General features: G+C 39.6%; 1 protein-coding gene across 47 annotated transcripts in view; it reads right to left on the bottom strand.

Moving 5' to 3' along the window:
* NRXN3 (neurexin 3) overlaps positions 1-21,286 on the bottom strand; it is a 1,474,105-nt gene that overhangs the window by 1,001,455 nt on the left and 451,364 nt on the right. For all 47 annotated transcript variants that reach the window (XM_067462930.1, XM_067462932.1, XM_067462927.1 and 44 more), the window contains one exon: positions 2,890-3,093. In XM_067462930.1, coding sequence (XP_067319031.1) covers positions 2,890-3,093 — 204 coding nt within the window. The remainder of the gene's footprint in view (positions 1-2,889; positions 3,094-21,286) is intronic.

Genomic DNA, 21,286 nt, shown 5'->3' with positions numbered 1-21,286 from the left:
ACAGATTCTGGAAGTTGCTACAATTGTAGAAAATAATGATACTTAACATAGTGTGAGACCAAGAAATACAAGTTGGAGAAGATGCTCTTTTGAACGGAAGGAACGTATCCTTCCCCATAACAGAAGTTTCACTAGAGTCCTGTGTGAATTAAATACAGGAAATAAGGTAGAGGTGCTGAATGACCTTAAGGTCTTATAAGCATGTAGGAGTGCTGCAAACCAATATATTCAGCAAGAAGGCAGAGGATCAGATGTATCCATTTTTGTATGAGTGGCAACTACTCTCAATATATGCTTTAAACAGCAGATTTAATTCTGGGGCACATTTGAAATGTCTGTCTCATTCAATTCTTTCTCTCTCTCTCTCGCCATCGCCGTTCCCTTTCTCTCTGTTTTTCAACAGAGATGTCAGACCTGATGCATTCAAGTTTGACAAAGCCAGGATCCAGTATGTTGTGAAATGTGTTGTTAGGAAATGACAGGAATGGTTTGCGCCAAGTTCCCATCTAATAAATTCCATGAAGAAGCAACGAGACTCTTCCTTCCCTCTCCCCTCTCCAAATCCATCTAATCCTCCTTTCTGTTTTTGTTTTTTCGGCTAAATGGTACTGTGCAGGCGAGAGGGATATGCCAGCCCCTGCAGGCTGCTCTGTACACTCTGTTCGAAAGGCTGTTTGCTGTGCGGGCCGCAGGCTTCAGGCCTTTGAAGGGTTGAATACCATCTTTTGATATACCGTGACTGATGGGGGTATAAGGAAGCTTTTACAACTTGGATACACAGCGTAAAAAGATCACAGAGAAGACCTTAATAAACAGACAACCCTTAAAAGAAACGAAATGGAATTAAACAAAAAGTGGGAAAGGAGAGGGAGCAAGCACAAGAATCTTTAATACTATTCAAAAGAGTCTGCCAATATTTCTTTCTGGAAACTTAGAAAGTTCCAACTCTATGTCATTGCACTTTAATTTTGCGTTTGTGGGTTTTCATTAAATGTCATCTAAGTATTGTGTTTTAGGTGGGACCCCCATTTCCTCCATTGCAATGGTCAAAAGGCATGTTCTCCGAAACTAGTGAACTATCACTGGTCCTTGAGCTACTGGCAGCCAATCCCTGGTGCATTTCCAGGGAAAAAAAAGAAACAGTTGCAGTCAATGGACACAGATATGGTACCCATCTATGGCACACATCATTTAGTTTCTCACATCAGATAACTTAAGAGGCACTAGCTTAAAAGACTTTTCTTTGAACGTAATTATATTTTAATTATTTGCAGTATTTAAAAGTGGGGGTTTTTTTCAGTCTTATATTTGATTTGTATCTTTAATGTTATGGCCACCTGGGCTATCAAAGGAATTTTTAGACACCAAGTAATATCTCAAACCATTGCAAATATGTGTTACTGCATAACTGAACTTGCTTAGTATTATTTATTTCTCAATTAAGGTACAGATGGAGTATGAATGTGTTGAGTAAAACTTGAGGAAGCCTTATGCAACATTTTAGTTGAGGACAGTAAGTAGAATCACAACAATACTACCATTTACATTTGGAAAGGACAGGTGGTCAGCTCATTTAAGGTCTAGGTAATCTGTTTCGTGTATTTTCTTTCTCCCAAATAAAATAATGTGAGTATATTCTACAATTGTTTTCTTGCAAAAAATATCCTCCTTGCAGAGAAATACTTTTTTTAGCAGAAAACATTTTTGTCCATAATTTTTGTTGATATGTTCTAATGCTCCTTTAAGATAAGAAAAAAAAACCTGGAGCATCCTTTACATCTCTGGAACCTAGGACAAAGGGTAGGGGTTGAGCAGAAAATGACATCTGCTCTACACCCTTTATTTTCTTTGAGAACTGAGCTGCACATGAAAAGCTGTTTTATATCATTCCTGCAGAGCTAAATTTAAGGGAAAGATAGTATGTAAAATGATTAACATTTCCTTTTGCTGCAGTACTTAATCTTTAAAGCTATACATATGCAGGTTTGTTCATATCCTGGATGGCCTTTAGATCTTTTTGCTGTCAAGGCCATCCCTTCCAGGTTATTTTTTATCATAGCTTCCTTGATTCTCAAGCACTGGCTGAGAATTATTGGAGGCATACTCCAAACATATGGACTATATTGATTTTACTGAAAGCTAATGGAGTGGACTTTCCCCACCCCAATGTAACAAGAGCTTCACAGAAAGTAACCCTCATCTAGAACATGTGACTTCCACTTGCACAACCAGGTCTTGAATGCCTTCTTGAGCAAGTGATGCAAATGTCAATTGCATAAGTGGCTCGACTCTACAGAATTCTGTTCAATATTGCCTACTCCCAGTTTGCATTTTTACCTTGACATGGAATTGGAACACTGTTTTTTTCAAATATTTTTCTCCATCTAATTAGCTTTTGTCCCTTTCCAGCTAAAATATACTCTCTGTTGGTTATTTTATAATGTACTATTTTATAGAAGTCCTGATGACAGCAGTGCCTGCAATTTGAAAAATGTATCCCTTTAAAGGGCTATAAGCCAATGTTACGACTTAATTTTGGACTGTTTTGAATAGCAAACAAATGGAGCAATGTGGGTGTGATTGATCAAAAGATGGACCGAAAAGCATGTATTATACAAAGCTAACCAGTTCAAGAACCAGAAAGGAAACTTAACAACAACAACAAAAAGACTTAAGAACCACATTATTCATAACCAGGAATTAACATAATATCTTCATGCAGTGATGGCTGGAGAGATTGTGTCTCCATGATTAATACAGTTACAAAAGTACATCAGCGACTACTTATAATTCAGTCCAACCAAATTGGGGAATTGTGGTGAGACAAAACAAGAAAACCAAAAACCAAGCTCAAAATAAAAGCTAAAGGGGGAAGTCTGTGTACGATACCTAGATTAACCATGAGTTTGACGCGGCCACCATCCAGCTCTAGGCGCAGGGTATCAGCTGAATCACGTGATGTTGTGGCCATCAGCAGCCCATAAGCGCGCTGAGACATGAAGCGGAAAGATACATCTTCTGCCTCTGTGTGCATGACCATGGGCATGACAACTTTCATATACATGCTGCCATCATAACTCAGAATGGAAGCCTCTGAAAAAAGGAAGAAAAGGAAAAATCCATACAATTAATTATGAGTAAGCTAAAGTCCTTCAGACCTTAAATAATTCTGCTGTGTATGAAAGTGCTGTAGCTAAAGTACTTCATTATAAATTACTATGCATTGTAATATCTAGGCAATAATTGGGTCAGTATGTTTCAAGGATCTTGTCCACATGTTATAAGCCAAAAGCAAGATGCAGGTGAATGGTCAATATCAACAATAAAGCTTCCATTTTGTATACAACTGGTCAATATCTCAAATACAGTGTCCATCATCTGTTATAATACTGAAAATATGAAAAACCTCATTCTTTCCTTCATGTCAGGGCAGGCTAATATATACAGGTCATTCAGCAGATTATTTTTGCTAGTTTTAAATATGTGAAACAAAGCCACAAACAAATACCAGTGTCCTCCAGGTAAACTGAAAGCCTGCTTTGAACAATATTATAGATACTTGGATTACCATATAGACTTCCTGCACATACTGAATGAAAAGCACAGATTCAGGGTATATTTTAGAACATGAAGAGAACTGGGGCCATTCACATGACATACTTATAGAATTACCATCTAACTTTCATGATTCAATCCTATGGAATCCTGGGGTTTGTATTTTTAAAGGGACTGGAGAGATCTCTAGCTGAGCGTTCTACATGCCTTTCTTTAGTCTTTGTGCCAGAGAACAGTGGTGCCTTTGAAGTCATACAATGCTACTTCCAGAAGCAATTTTGCTGAATTTTGAGCAGATTTGTTTTCTTTGATTTGGGGAGGGACTGTTTTTTCAGGTGGTTTAGATGGTTTGGGGGTCCTAAAATTACCCCATGTAAACATGCTACTTATTTATGCATCTGCACCTCAATGAATGGCTTGATCCAGGCCTCTAGCTGTTAGAGCAATCCATTCACAGCCTATGGAGGTATTCCTTTCCACAAGTCTATGTTAAGGAGAAGCAAAGTCTTAAATGTGATCACATTCTCTTTCTCTTCTGTAACTACAAAAACCCTTCTCGTAGTTGCCAGTAGAACCAAATATACTGCATATTACACACATATTGACTGGCTGCACGTACAGAAACTGCACAACCCACACCTTCCCAGTTTTGATGTGAATTGTATTAGGAAGTGCAGTTGGGCGTGAAATAGCTCTTTTTGACACCTTCAGCTCAAATGTGCCTTGCATGAAACTAGTCGTGCTACTGTATGCGTATGTGCATACAGTAGACAAGGAAATTTCATATGGACGTATCTCAATTTTTTCTACAACAACATATTGTTCAGAAGTATAAAAAATAACTATTATGATGATGCTTAATAAAGTTCCAAATACATATCTGCAAAGTAAAGACAGAATTACTTTAAAAATATATGATTAAGATGATAAAATTAGGACGACCAGGAAAGACGATAATAGGAAAAAAAAGCTAGACGGGTAAAGGAACAGACAGCATTGAAGTGGATGCATTTAAATCAAAACTATTTTTTGAAACTATAAGCCATCATCATTTTGACCTCAAGTTGTTCAGATTGTCATGTAGACACCACATAACTTCAGTTACATCATACTTAGAGCTAGATGAACTAGAAGGGAGCTTGGATATTTAACTTTACTAAATTATTAGTGAAATCAAATGGAATGTGTGGAAGAAAGATGGTCAACAAAGTGTTGCTAAAAAGGGGGGATCTATTGCTTCAGCAAAGAAATGGCTTTACAGTTGAGAATAGTATAATGGAAGGTTTTTCTCTATTCCAGCCCCAATAGTAAACACTTCCAAATTTTGAAGCATCCCAATTAGGCAAGAATTTTACTCGTGTGCTTTCTTCAGAAAAAATGTTTATGGTTTCCTTGTGAAAGCAGGGAAGAGCAAGGAGGAACTCCACTAACTTGCCATGGATAGTTAGCCAACAGGTAAAAGTGGACTGGTTCACCAACTTCCAGGAGACAGCTATCAGTTGTTAGTTTTGCTCAATGTCCATGAAGAATTCATTATCCCATCAAGAGAAGAAAGCTATGAGCAGAGTTGATTTTCAATTGCATTCAGTGTGTGTGTTTTTTAAGCAAAGAAACCAAATCCACAAGTGCACTGATGCTTCTCTGGATGGAATGGAGGAGGGGAAAAGAAATAAGCTTTGCCACCTGACAGAAAGAATAGGCAGCTGCAAACACTTGAAATTTCTTCTTCAGCCAGCAAGCTGGGATGATGTGAGGCTGAATCCTAAGAGGTTTGGCATGTAAATGTGGTGTGAGTTCAATGCTTTGGATAGATTTCTATATAAAAGGAAGTCTGACCATAAAACTTTCCTGTGTGCAAAATGGAAGAACCGCCATTTTTTATTCTTTTCTATTTATCTCTTTTCCTTACAGAAGACATATTATTCCCTGTTTTGAGAAAAGATTTGTATTTACAAGTTTTTTATTTAATTCTATTTGAAACAAAATACTGTACCACAAATACAACAGCTGCTGACTGACTTGTTGCACAAACTCTTTAAACATCAGAATCATTAGATGAATTGTTTGCATCTTTTTGATAGATCAACCTTTCTGTAATCACCACGTGCATGTGTGACTATTCTTCACAGTGAGAAAAACACTCCTCTTGTACAAAGATATTTTGTGGAATTGCAGAAGCCTAATGAAAACATCTGCTGTCTCACTGACATGCTAGAACTGAGAAATCCCTTGAGGTCTATCACAAAATTTGGAAGAAACCGAAAGGGTCATCTAGTCTAACCTTTTTTTCCAGGTTTAACAAATTCAGTTCCCTAAGCTGCTCCTCACAGGGCATGGTTTCCAGAATGAAGTGTGGCTTGATTCTCATCAGGAACAACTCATTGAATGAGGCCTTGTCACATTCCTAACCTGTAGCAACAGACATTGAGGACGGGATAGACTTATGTATCAGAAAACCCATCATTTACCGACTGCACAGGCCTGCTGCTTAGAAGTACAATGAAAGGTAGTATGCTATTGGCAAGGTAAAGTTCAGCCATCAGCCGTGATGTTTTTCTGCAGGTGGAGTGATGTGTGCGCTACCTTGTTACTCATCACAGGCAGAAAAATACATTTGACTGACCAAACCTAAGTAAGCACCATGGAATGAAGAAGAAGAAAAGGTGAAAAGACAGAAAAAAGGTATGTGCCAAACACTAAAGATCTATTGTTTTGTAAGGCCAAAATATAAGGCCAAAATATAAATGTCTGTAAGATTCAGCTGCTGTAACTGACATAGGAGAAATAGTAAAAATAATAACAAACAAATTATGATAATCTCTTTCATACAATTAGGTTACAAAGGATTGGGAATAAACCTAGATTTATTTTTTTAAAAATAATCTTATTGCATTGTTAGAACTTGGCATCCTTCCTCTTCAAGTTGCATTCAAGGGGGCAGGTGGCAGGGGGTAAACTAGCAAAGAGGTTCAGGAACATTAGCAAAATCAGTGGCAACATTTGCAGATGGAAGAAATAGTTGCGGGTAAATGTTATTACTAGCCCAGAGACTTAAGGAACAGAAAGCTGTAGCTTTGCAAAATCTTGGCAGGCGTATGAGGGAGCCAAAAGGGAGCATTCAAGCTTCTGAAGCCTGCTCCAAATGTCAATCTAACATTTGCAGAACTGCGTGGAACTGTTTTGAGAAGCAATCTCAGATGAGAAGGTCAAGGCTTGGAAAAGTTGCTCAAAGTCAGCACATCTAAAGCAAAGAAAACCTCTCAAAGATGCACAATATTATATAGAGTGATACAAGAGAGTCATAGGATCATAGAACTGGAGAAGGCCCTATGGGCCATTGAGTCCAACACCCTGCTCATAGTAGGATCTCAAATAAAACACCCCCAGCATCGCAGAAACACATACACACACACAACACATCACTATGTGTATTTTTCTCACTAAGATTCTCCTCGTCAAGGTTTCCCGGAACTAAAGAGAACTATTTTCAACCATTTTAAATATATATTTGAAATATTATTTCCATTTCTATTTATCATTTTGGTTCATGAATAGCTCCTATGACATGGCTCTAGTTATATGCCTGTGCCTGGAAAAACACTTAGGAAAACTGAATTAATTGTATTGGGCTTTGTAATGTCCGGATTCTAAATAAAGCCTCTTGAATGATGAACCTAGATATGAATCAGTTGGTTATGTCTGACAGAGCCCCCGGTGGCGCAGTGGGTTAAACCCCTGTGCTGGCAGGACTGAAGACCGACAGGTCACAGGTTCGAATCCGGGGAGAGACGGATGAATTCCCTCTATCAGCTCCAGCTCCTCATGTGGGGACATGAGAGAAGCCTCCCACAAGGATGATAAAAACATCAAATCATCCAGGCATCCCCTGGGCAACGTCCTTGCAGATGGCCAATTCTCTCACACCAGAAGCGTCTGACAGATGGAAGTTCTCAAGAACTTCTCAGTTGTTCCATCACAGCTCTGAAAATGAGATCGTAAAAACGTAAACATGTGTGTCTTTGTTGAGTTCTTGAAAACCAATGTCTTCTCACTCAGCAATGGATTTCCAGATACATTGTCATAAGAAAAAAAGTGAGCTTGAACCAAGTTTTTAAAGTAAAACATTGATGTACAATAGTTTGATCTGTGATGAGTTTTAAAATGCCAAAGCACAAGAGGAAGATAACTAAGAAATCTCAGAAGATGAATATCCTTAGGACACACTTGAGCTGCCAATAAACAGCTATTTGTGGCTCTGCATGACTGAACAAATAAAATAACCAAGTGCAACCATTCTTGTGACCCATGAGCAAAATACCAGATTTGCATCTGCCAGAAGAAATTCAAAGCAGTGTCTGCGTATGTGTGCACTTGTCAGCGTGTAGGGGATAGAAAGATGCAGAGTAATTATTACATTTAATTTAGGACAAGCAATCCCATTGTAAACTAGAGAACATTTTTAAGTGTGACAAATAAATCAGCTTTGGGGAAGTGTTATGGAGCAGAGCAGGCAGCAATTAGGCAGATAATGACAGTATACAAGCTGGGGGGAAATTACAGTATGCCATTTAATGTGAGGTTCCAACCTGCACCTTCCAAATTTAAAATGAAAGTTTAACCATGTGGTTTTTCTAATATCAGGAAATTGAAGATAATTCTTCACACTCCTTTCTTACCCCATCAGAGTACTGCTACTTTCTCACATGTAAGTTTTTTTGAAACTATGAAATTGCTAGGTGATGATAGTATGAGAACAAAGCACAAGATATTACAGGAACAGCAATGCTACTCTACAAAAAGTGATATCAAGAGGAAGGCAAACTGTGCCTGCTATAGCTTGTAATTAATTCATCAGTAGAGACGGGATGACTTCCTTCTGCTGTAGAGGTGTTGGTAAATTACCTTCAGGGCATTAATAGGAGTAGAATTAACCTAGGACAGGGAGTAGAATTATCTACACTACCCCTATTTCCCACACTGGACCAGAAATCACTCCTAGATGTCCAGATGATGTCCTGAGATTTCCAGTATTTAGTGCAGGGCAAAATTGGTTAATCCATTTTACCTCATTTTAGGAGAACTTGGGGAATTCTCCAAAGTTTTGCCAAAACTCCAGAGTAGCCTTGCACTTCAGGGTTAGTGTAGACAACTAGACTGGCTCTAATCTGAATTGGTCCAATATCCACATGGCTCATATCATGCCTGTCACTGCAGCAGCAAAGAAAGAAAGAGTAGAACAATCTCTCTCCTTTTCCCCCTTGCTGCTACAACTTGAGAATGGAATATCTGAATTGCACTGCAGAAGTGCTCTGGACTAGCCTTGGATTTTGTTTTATGTGTAGAGGGACCCTTAGATTGGCATTTTCTCACATCAAGATAGTTACAGATTAAGAGAATGATAATTTTAGATAACATGCAGAAAATATCTTTCAGTTGTAAAATAGGCATATTGCCCCTTACACGTAATAAAAGTGTTAGTCTAATTCTTAGTTTTATAAAATATCCTCATTTTGTACATGGGTGTTCAATAAATTAACCAAAAATTTGTATTCACAGATAAATTAATTTAATGGAACTCTAACTTTTTATGCCAAATTTAAAGTGCAATTCCAAAAATGGCCATAATTATAGAAACCATTTTACAACACATTCATAGCCTACCTGGTAGTGGGGAGAGAACAGAGGCGGCCCTAGGTAATTTTCAATGGTAAGCGAACAGTATTTTGGCACCCCCCCCCCCCAAACCAATATATATATGGCCTGGGTAACAACGGAAAAATTTGTTTCTAAAATCGATTTGTAATTGGGGGTTTTTTTTGTTTCGATATTTAAAATAATTACAAAATTTTCCCTTTAAAAAGTTCAGTATTTATGAAATTTCGTAAATATTTACGAATTGATTCGTTAAGATGGCGCCCACGTTGGCGCATGCGCAAAGCATTTACGAAATTTTGTTATTTGTATGCATCGCTAATAACGAATCAATTCGTTAAGATGGCGCACCGCGTTAGCGCATGCGCAAAGCATTTACGAAATTTCGTTATTCGTGCTAATTGCACTGTATTATATTATATATAGCACTTTGTGTTGGCAAAAGGAGCGCACTGGTTGGAACTGCACAGATAATGAGCGAGCACTGTATTATATAGCACTTTGTGTTGGCAAAAGGAGCGCACTGGTTGGAACTACACAAATAATGAGCGAGCACTGTATTATAGCACTTTCTGTTGGCAAAAGGAGCACACTGGTTGGAACTACACAAATAATGAGCGAGCACTGTATTATAGCACTTTCTGTTGACAAAAGGAGTGCACTGGTTGGAACTACACAAATGACAAACGCACACACAGGCACACAAGATTCTTTCCTTTTTTTAGAATATTTTTTGATTTTTTTTAAGAATAAAAGAAAGGTATTTTTCAAAAATATTTAAAAATGGAAAATTAACAAATTAACAAAAACCGCCCTCGCTCTCCCAACAACAGAATTAAGGAATTAAGGAATCAATGCAAGGAAATCCAGCTTAGCCAGCCAACCAAGCCAATGCAAGCCAATGCAAGCCAATGCAAGCCAATGCAAGCCAATGCAAGCCGTCCTCCCGGACCTCCCTTCTCCCTCGCCTCCGCAACAATGAGCAAAGCGGCCACACGGAGCCGCTTTTAAAGGGCTTCCCGGCCAATCAAAATCAGCCACGGTGCACTGCTTGGGAGCGCCGGATTGGCTCCCAGGCACCAGCATCCTCCATCCCATTTCCGAAACGGGCGGAAGCTCGTAAAAAGGATGGAGGATGCCGTTTCGTTATTGAAAAACCCTTCCGGGTTTGAAAAAATGTTTTGTATTCATTTCATAATTGCTAAAAATAACGAATATTTAACGAATTACAAAATTAACGAACGAAACCGCCCAGGCCTAATATATATATATATATATATATATATATATATAGGGGCATGGACAAATTTTGGCCCTCCAGGTATTTGGGACTTCCTACTGGCTGTTTGGAATTGTGGGAGTTGAAGTCCAAAACACATGGAAGGCTGAAGTTGGCCCATGCCATCCATACACACACACACCACACACACACACACACTAGCCATCCCCTGCCACATGTTGCTGTGATCCAGTCTGGTGATCTTGAAAAGAAAGTAATAAGAAAGTTGGTTTCTAATATATGTAATTTCTTGATGCTTGTGGGTAAATAGTATTTCTTGTTTCTTTGTCAGTGTTGATGTAGTTCCAACACAAAATACTGGAGAAATTTGGGGGAAATAGACCCTGATACTGGAGGGGTTTTGGGGAAGCATGTACAATAATTTAGATTTGCAGTACCTTCAGTCGCTTCCGTTCATGAAGAGGCCTCCTTGCCGCCCTGAGAGGGGTGATGGCACAGCTGCCTGGAGAGGCACTTGCAATGCTGCCCCTCTTCACACAGGAAAAGAGGCCCTGTGCTCCATCAGCTCCTGGGTATGCGCTTTGCGCTATCTTCCCCCACACGCTTTGCAACTCCGGGAGAGGGACACGCGCCGGCATTGCCAGGAGCACGGGGAAAGAGCCCTCATGCAGGAAGCATGCTCTCCTTCCATCCTTCCCTCACAAGTGCGCACGTTGTCTTCCTCTCCTCCTCCTCCTCCTCCTCCTTGCAGGCCAAGGGAGACAACAACGGCAGTGTGCATCCTTCTCCCAGTGTTAGGAAGTGCGTGGAGAAGGGGGGCGATGCAAGGCACACATTTCCTAATGCCGGGAGAGGGACGCGCAGCAGCATTGTCAGGCACGTGGGAAAAGAGGCCTTGTGCATGCCTTTTTTGTGTTTTATCTTGGGTGCTATCTTTGAAATGTGTCATTGTGTACATAAACAGCAATCCCATGATCCCAAACATTTTATTTATTTATTTACAGTATTTGTATACCGCTTTTCTCACCCCCAGGGGGACTCAAGAAGACACACTTCTAGTTCAAAGCCCTTTGGATCAGGGATACTCAACCTGTATTACATTATGAACTTCTAGACCGGCTGTTAGGTATTGTGGGAGTTGTGGGAGTTGAAGTCCAAAACACCTGGAGGGCTGAAGTTTGCTCTTGCATGTGCTTGACAAAGAGAAAATACTGGAGGGGTTTGCGGGAAATAGAGCTTGACCTTTGGGAATTGCAGTTGTGTGGATTTACAGTTCAACAGCATTCTGAGATCCACCAATAATAGAATTGAATCAAACTTGGCATACAGGACTTCCATGACTAACAGAAAATACTGGAGAGGGGTTTGGGAAAATAGACCCTGACATTTGGGAATTGCAGTTCACCAAGCCCCAAAGAGCATTCTGAGCTCCACCAACAATAGAATTGAACCAAACTTGGCATACAGGACTTCCATGACTAACGGAAAATACTGGAGAGGAGTTTGGGGAAAATAGACCCTGACATTCAGAAATTGCAGTTCACCAAGCCCCAAAGAGCATTCTGAGCTCCACCAATAATAGAATTGAACCAAACTTGGCATACAGGACTTCCATGACCAAATACTGGAGGGGTTTGGGGGAGGCATGCATAAAAGATTACATTTGCAGTACCTTCAATCCCTTCCGTTTTTTGAAGAGGCCTCCTTGCTGCCCTGAGAGGGATCCAGGCACAGCTGCCTGGGAGAAGAGGCCCTGTGCTCTTCCAGAGTAGGGAGAATGGGAGTGTGAGTGTAAGAAAGAAAGGCAGGGAAGGAAAGAAAAAAAGAAAGAGCCTGGCTGCATGCCTCCTTGCACGTGGAGGACTTCCCTCTCACCTAGTGGGCAGGGCCTGCGCTTCTCCATTAGCAGGCTGTGCCTCTGCCCCTCAATCCTCTCTCTCTCTCCCAGGACCCTCCGTGCTTGTCTCTTTCTCCTGCACAAGTGGCGAGGCCTCCAGGCTCCTTGCAGCTGCCTTCCCTTCCTGGCTGGAGGGCCTAAGAAGGGATTGAAGGTACTGCAAATGAGTGGGAGAAGAGGCCTTGGGAGCATGCACGCAGGAAGGGAAGGCAGCCGTATGGTGCCAGGAGGCCTCAACACACGTGCAAGAGAGACAAGCATGGAGGGCCGGGGGTGGGTGGGTGGGGTGGAGGCACAGCCTGCTAATGGAGAAGCGCAGGCCCTGCCCACTAGGTGAGAGGGAAGCCCTCCAGGTGCAAGGAGGCACGCAGCTAGGCTCTTTCTCTCCTCTCTTTCCTTCCCTTCCCTGCCTCTCTCTTACACGCACTCTTCCAGTAGCTTCTGTAAAGCCCTCAATATCTGTTTGGTGCTGTTGAGGGCTCATGGGGCCTGCAGGACAAGGCGTGACCTAAGGAGACTCCGGTGCCCGGCTGGCAGAACAGCGCCCCCTGGCCCAGCGGCGCCACCCGCAATCGCTTACTTTGCCTAATGGTTCAGCCACCTCTGGGAGAGAAAGAGAAGAACATACTTCTTAAAGGACTATGGCAGCTGGACTAGCCTATCCAGAGACAGATAGCATGCAGTCTTGCTACTGAAACCTACAACCAGATTACTGACATTTTATATTTTTCAAGATAAAATTCAGACTGCAATTCTAGGTAACCTTAAATTTCCTGATCTGCTCCGCTCTTTTCTGCTACAACCTTCTGAACCCACTTTAAGAATAGGAGGTAATTATTTCACAAAATAAAATAAATACAACATGGTTGATCAGTTTTCAAGTCTTCAGAGATGTGTGAATAAAATGCCCTAATTTACACATAAGACTAAAGTTCACGCTCTTTTGCTACAATAGGTCTCCAGTGAGTCTTTATTCCATATGGACCTAGGAACAATAGTGGAAAACAAATATGTTTCTTTGAGCAAAAAATTATTTTCCTCTAAATGGAATGAGGACCCATTAATGTGCTGAACAGCTATGTGTTTTGCAAAAATATGTAGACGGCAATGTGATAAAGACTTTGTATGTAAGTTCCCCAAGATAAAGCTCTTTTACTCACTTAGAAGATGTGTAACCAGCCTTAGGAACACATAATCACTTCCTACAGTTCCTAGCAATCATGTTTACTTTCATGTTCAAAAAAAACCCAAATCAGCATGTTTGCAAAATTGATTTTGAGTCTGGAAAACGTTTCACTATCAGGGCTGGCTCTACCATTAGGCAGTGTGAAATATGAGTGCTAAGGACATGAGAGAGCCCTCTTATGGAAGGATAGGTTAGCGCTCTCTGTGCTTGTTTCTTGCTGGCAGGAAAATAATTATTTTGAGACAGGTCTGGATTCCAGCAGTACATTAGTAAGATCTTTCTGATAGTAAGAGCTCTTTGACAGTGGAATATTCTGCCTCAAAGAATGGTGGAGTCTTCTTCTTTGAAAGTTTTAAAACAGAGACTGGATGGTCAACATGCTTTGATTGTGGATATCTTCATGGCAGGGGTCTAGACCCAATGGCCCTTGTGATTTCTTCTAACTCTATGAGTGTGGAAGAAGTGCCTTTTAATGAGATGCATTGCAACTTGATCTTATAGTTCATATGTATTTAAAACTATTTGGAACATTTTAATATGATGGTCTCATTTTACACCTTTTGTATTGTGTATTGTTTTAACTGTATTTTGTTTTAATCTTCCACTGTTAAGCTGCTCTGGATCCAATACTGAGAAAGGGGCAGAGTATGAATTAAATAAATGACAAAAGAAATAGCCATCCCAAGAACATGACGACTGAGGAGCAAAGCTGAGGGGCAGAACTGTGTGCTATCTAGCTTGCCTTTTGCACACACTTCTAGCCTCCTGACCCCAAGTGCATTGGAGGATGCAGTCTCATTACTAGTGCTGAAATAAAATTCAATTACAGGTCAAAAATGAATGAGGGAACATCTTGCCCTTTGCCTCAGGTAGAAAAATGCCTTTGGGCTTTGACTGACAAGATTTTGCAAAGACGTATTTCTTAGGATACCATACATCTACAGCTCCACGAAAACAAGACAGGGGAAGGAACTTTCCAAGTATTCACGCCATTGTTGTAGAAGACCTTCTCCAATGAACTTCAACATATTTCCCTTACAAAATAAACACCACCAAGCACAGCTTGGCACCTGTAATGAGAAGAGGTAGAGTGACAAAGCAATGCAAGAGAGGAAAGGGAAAGGAAGAATTGCTGCTCCACCCTTTCACTCTTCCTTTCTCTGAATGCCTTGTTTCTGAGGCTAGCATCACTCCAGGTGCAGGGCAATAAACACTGCAATTTTTGTGCCATGTGAGCACCACAAATCCCAAAACAATGGGGCAAGTTGGTGTCATCCCTTGTCTGCAGGTTACCCAAGCCCAAAGAAAGTAGGATGGTGATGTAAACAGCTGTAGCCACTTCCCAAATAGTTTACACTGGCCCAAAACACAGATGAATATCCTGTGATATTTTAAAACACAGGACAAGGCAGTGTTAAGTCGCCTTCTCCTAAATTTGTAGTGAATGTACTCCATGCATCATGTGGTCATCACAGAGCCCTTTCATCCCATAACCAACTCAGTGTACATAAGTCCTCAATTTCTCCATTTATGATACCACATATGAAGTTCAGTGTAGAAGCCTCATAAGATATTTTTATAATAATAAAATACGAACAAAATAAGGTACATTATCCCTCCACAGAGTCCACCATAATAGTATTGAGAAGTTGCACTAATACTTAGCAAATCAAGTTGTTTTATATGTAAAACATGTGTCCGAATCAGACAGCAATTAACATATTTTCAGAAAAGGACTCTCACCTTGCAAGGTTGCCAAGAATCATATCCTAAGATTTTAATTTTGATGGAAGTATAAAAAGATGTGTGAAATATCCTCCTTTCCTTCTCCCATGTCACAATTAGAGAAGCACAAATTTCTTGGAATGTGACTCTATCTTCACTCCAAAAATAGATGTAGACATAGTTAGACCCTTTATACCACAAAGCTGTTCACATTGTGTTTGAGAATACTTTGCATTCAGATACTGATTCAACATATTGTTGCTTCTGATCAAATGACATATACTGAACCTCTGAAAAAAAGGTGCACATGGGATGACTAAGCATGATGATTATTGCACAGTTCTAAATTTACCTTTCCTCTTTATCAACTTCATTTCCTTAACTGATAGAACAACATTATTTATTTAGCAAGCAGCTCTTACTAATTTATATTATCATGTAACTGAGTTTTAAATAGAAAGATAAATTGTAGCAAATCCATACAGTTAGAATATAACTACAGGAATAACTCAATAGTGTTTGCTGATTAATTTTGTAAACAACACTGAATGATTTGTGAAATCTTGACAATAGCACTAGAATATGATCTTTGAATCCATGGAAAGCTTCCAACCCAAAAGGAACGAGGGAATTCTTAAACCACCAATAAATGAACCACAAATTCAGATGAAGTATCAAAAACTTCATTATTCTTTCTACATACCTAACTAATATAGTATTCAAATCCAGCATTAGACTTTCATCACCACTGAAGGGATGCATCTCCAGCTATATCTATTCAGTTCAACACATACTAGATGAGATTATAGAGCATACTTGGCATCCAGGAAAATGGGAGATTATTATTATGTATGGTTGTATCACTCCATGTTCATACTGGGGCTGAAAGAAGCTCACTTCATGAATTAAGCCTTTTTGATGATATTGCCTGGATTCTCCAGACTGCTTCTTGGTCTATTTGTCCTTCTTTGTTCAACAAGCTGACTGTCATGACAGCATAAAAACTTCTTTTGACACTCTTTGTAGTTTCAAAAGCAACTTCTTAAACATTGTTCAGGGGAGGAAACAAATAAAGGTCAAGTCCTCCTCCTCCCACACACACATCATGCAAGATTCATCATTCTTTGAATCTCATAAACCCAGTGTCTATAGAACATGGAACTGAGTCTGAGACAGAGTTTGAAACATTACTTACCACTTAGTTTCTATTTCTAGATATAAGAACTTATATCCTACTAATTAATATATTTGCTGTCTTTAAATTTACAATCTTTATAAAAGATAAGTGCATTGCTTTCCTGTTTCTCAAAGACAGCAAAAATGTTACTTCCTTTTCTGTTGAGGTTTTTGTGTGTGTGTGTGTGTGTGTCAGGAGCGACTTGAGAAACTGCAAGAATTGGCCATCTGCAACGACATTGCCCAGGGGACGCCCGGATGATTTGATGTTTTATCATCCTTGTGGGAGGCTTCTCCCATGTCCCTGCATGAGGAGCTGGAGCTGATAGAGGGAGCTCATCCACCTCTCCCCAGATTCGAACCTGCAACCTGTTGGTCTTCAGTCCTGCCGGCACAGGGTTTTAACCCACTGCACCACCAGGTTGAGGTTATAAATTGTGAATGTTAGAAACCACACTCCTTCTTTATACTCTATAATGATCTCAACAGAACCCAAACATAAAACAAACCAGAGCATAATATCACTCTCCAACCATTTAGTGAATCTAGAGCCACATAAATACAAGAACAAGTTTTAATCACATTACAACAGGTGTAAAAGTAACTTGTTTAAAGTTACAATTGTAATATAGTTATATTTTGTTGAAAGGAAATTCAACCAGGCGACAGACAACTTGTTTGGCATATAGATTTCACAGGTGAATATAAAGCACAGAGCTTTTTGAAAGAACATAAGGAAAACTTCAGGTCTTCAGCAAAATGTCCTCTAACAACAACAGCAACAGAACCACCATTACAGTATACTCTATTAGTCCCAGTTAACCATTGTATGTTACTGCCATGGAATATCTAAATGGTGTCTTCCCTAACCACTCAGTGTTCCAAGTACATCAGGGTTTAAAGAGGAACACATCAAGAATCAATATTATCCTGACAGAAAACAGCTGTCCGGTGCCATCATCTGTTGTCATTTAGTCCCCTGGAGTGGGTAGGCTACAGAGTTTACTCACAAGCCATACATTGACCATTGTTGCCCTTAAAGCAACACCCAAACTATAAGAACGTGCCATTCTGTTTCAATGTCACTAGCTTCTGTGCTAATTATTTTTGTTCCTTCTGTATGGGATCTTGTTCAGCAGATTTAGACCTAAACCATCTAACATGAGTTTCTTGGTCTTTTTTGTGTATATAGCCCTAGGAACCCATTATATCAGCACACTGTTTTGCCCTTTATTTTGATAATGTACAGTTAGCTAGAATAACTGTCATGACTGCTCACTCCAGCTTCACTGCGAGTCCCAGATGTCACTTTCACCATTGCATATTTTAAACAGGGGATAGCAACTGGGCTTATCATCTTGACAAAGGTCAGCTGGTAAAAATGTTTAGGGCTATGTTCCTCTTTAGCATCATGCAATGCTGGCATTGTTGTTGAGCAGATAAATAAATTCAATCAAGCTTCTACACAAAAGATGCCCTGACATACAAAGAAAGAAAAGGTCCGTGCATGGTGTTTCATAAGAGTAATCAACAATTTTATCTCTGTAATGCTAAAGCAATGAACAGACATTTTATCCTTGAGTGCCTTCAGCTCAATAGAATTCATTCTACCAGATCTAGCTCTATAACCTGAAAGTGACAGAGCCCCATTGAAATGACAGCATTAGGAACATCAATCACAAGCAATGGTAAACAAAGGGATGTTGCCATGCTACCAAGAGCAATTTATTGGGGTTTTTCAAATGCACAAGACCAGTGGATATAAGCTACCACTTCCTTAAACCAGTAAGCAGAATGACATGATATCTGAAAGAGAGCAAACAAAGTAAGCCTAATAAGTCTATTTGGCTGGTATGGGTACCAACTAGTAAATGAGGGTTAGCACTGTGTGTTATCATAGAACACTGTCTTATCATAGCAATGCCAGCTCCATGTTTTATAGCAGGAATTGATAAATCTGTTAGTTTTGATTTCTCTACCTTACTTATTTTCCCCATCTTAAAGCCCAGTCTTTCCTGAATGTCCATAATACTTTCAATTTTACATCACAAATTTTGGTATTTCATTTTAGTCCACAGGGACATTTTTATGCATTTTTGTATACATTTCTCACAACAGACACATTCCTTTAGACAATTCCCCCAAATATATTCTTGCAAACAATTTTTCCAAATATTAACACATTTGTGGTATTATTTCAATGAACATTTTGAGGGAGGGGGTGCTCTTATTCCTATGATGAAATTTTCAGTTCTGGGTACAAAGGTTAAAGAAGGGTATTGGCAAATCAGAAATATGTCCAGAGAAGGACATCCAAGTTGGTTAAAGGTTTAGAATCCAAGCCTTATGTGGAATGACTTGTACTATTGAGTATGTTTAGCTTGGAAACAAAAGATCAAAAAGTGATATGATAGTAATGTTTAGCTATCTAGAGGGAGGTCATATAGAAGATGGAGTCAGGTTGTTTTTTTTTTTTTGCCATTACAGAGATAAGGACATAAACATATTATTTCAAAAGGCATCAGAAGATATTCTAACTAAAGATTATAGGAGCCCCCAGTGACACAGTGGGTTAAACCCTTGTGCTGGGGAGAGCACCGATGAGCTCCCTCTGTCAGCTCCAGTTCCCCATGCGGGGACATGAGAGAAGCCTCCCACAAGGATGGTAAAACATCAAAACATCCGGGTATCTCCTGGGTAATGTCCTTGCAGACAGCCAATTCTCTCACACCAGAAGCGACTTGCAGTTTCTCAAGTCGTTCCTGACACAAAAACACCCCTAAAGATTATGAATTATTTATTTATTCTAAGAGCTATTCAGCAGTGGGCTTGACTGCTCCAGGGGGTGGTGAACTTCTATTTGTGGGGGACAGAGGGTTAAGCAGGGGCTGGATGGGATGCTTTAGTTGTGTATTCCTACATGTCAAGGTTTGAACAATGTCCCTTACAATCCCTTCCAACTGTATAATTCTGAATTTTGTTCTGAGACCATACTATAACATTTCAAAGGATACGAGTTCATGAATTTGGCAGGTTCCTGAAAATTAGTAGTTTTGATTGTATCAATGGAAAGTTAATTTTAAAGTAATTTGTTCCAATTAATTATTATAGTGAGTGAAATGTCATTGGATGTGATTTCTACATGTAGTGCTATCAAAAAAATACTGCTTGTTTTTGTTTAATTCCTTTGCACTTTGGGGTTGCTTGGGACCATAAGGGAATGGCATAAAGTGTGTTTATACTTTTGATAACCTCAGTGCTCAGAGACCAGGGGTTATTGCATGTGACCGAGTGCACCAGGATGCAGAAAGTGAGAGGGCAGAGTTAGAGGCTGCTTAAAGACCTCTTCACATGCCTGTTGGGATCACTGCTACATGGCCCATCCTTTCCACCCTTAATGCAGATGAGTTTACAGGGCTGAGTGAGATTTTTTTTCTTTTACTTGTTTTTTTTACACCCCACACTATATCTGAGGGACTTTGACTATTGCCTCAGGGTGGTGTCTATAAATAGGCAGTCCTTTCGCAGACAGTGGGGAAGAATTTAAGAGTGTTATCCGTCTTTTCATGAAGGATATGGCTCTGGAACAGCTTCTTAAGGTTATGGTACCTAGGAAAGGGGAAGATGTCCAGCCTCGAGGCTGACGTGGGGTTTTTATTCTTACTTATATACTCCCAAGACTTTGATAGAAGTACCCTTGATTTACCTTTCAATAAGTGGCCAGCTAGGGAGCAACCTGATTATTGAATTGCCCTTGGAACTCAGATATTTTACTCAAGGGAAGGCTGAGGAGATAATTTAGAGTAGACACTTGGTCTTAGCTCAACCTATATCAGGTTGCTCCCCCCCTCTTGCTCTTTTCAGATTTAATCAACCTAGATAGGATATATGTCAAATAAAGTGGCCCCTATTTAACCCAATTTTCTATGTCTGGTCTCATTTTTCAATGGCCCTTCATTAAAAAGTAACAGACAAGTGTTATATAGTGGTGTGAGTGGTATGACTCTGGGGAGAGCAGAATCTGAATCCCTATTCAGTCATGGAAACTCACTGGATGACTTTGGGCAAGTCACACTTCCTCATTGTAAGAGGAAGACAATATCTAACCTCCCCTAAACACATTTTGGGGAAAAAAACATATGAAAGAATAATCATAAGATGGAATTGAAATTATAACACAAGGAAAAGTTTATTCATTATACCAAAGACATAGCTGCATTTACTACCTGTATTACTTTTGAAAATCATATTTATATTTAAATTTATATAAAAATTCAGAATGGTACAATGGCAATTGGAATGGACTCAGGCTATGCTATCAGACTGTGTGATTTCACATAAGTGGTTTTAATACTTGATATGTTTTAATGTATGTGTTTTTATTTCCCTTGATGTATGCTTATGGGGCACTGAATTGTTGCCTATATATGTTAGCCACTCTGAGTCCCCTAAGAGGCAAGAAGAGCAGGGTATAAATATGGTAAGTAAGTAAGTAAATAAATAAATAAAAGTTACTATGCCCTTGCTGCTCCAAATAGTGTGAAGCAGTTGTGTTAACAGTAACCTGTTGCTTTCAAGCTTTGGAAGAAAACACTAATTTAAGCCATAGTGAAAAGCTGTGATCAGGAATGGATGAGTTCATCCTGAATGCTTCTAATTGGTTCTATAAACTGTTTCCATATACAACTTGGGAGGTGTTTGTTTTATTTATCATGTCAGAAGTGAACCGAGGGTACAGTTGTAAATGTATTTAAAAACACAAATTTGGGAGGTGATAAGTAGTAAGTTATATTTATCTTAAAGTGTATCACCTAGTCACTTCTTCTATCAGCAAAAGGAGAGGGACTGTAGCTTT

The sequence above is a fragment of the Anolis sagrei genome, chromosome 1, assembly GCF_037176765.1.
Source record: "Anolis sagrei isolate rAnoSag1 chromosome 1, rAnoSag1.mat, whole genome shotgun sequence".
NCBI classification, from domain to species: Eukaryota; Metazoa; Chordata; class Lepidosauria; order Squamata; family Dactyloidae; genus Anolis; species Anolis sagrei.
The sequence above is the reverse complement of the archived record's forward strand: the minus strand, read 5'-3'. Positions and strand labels throughout refer to the sequence as shown.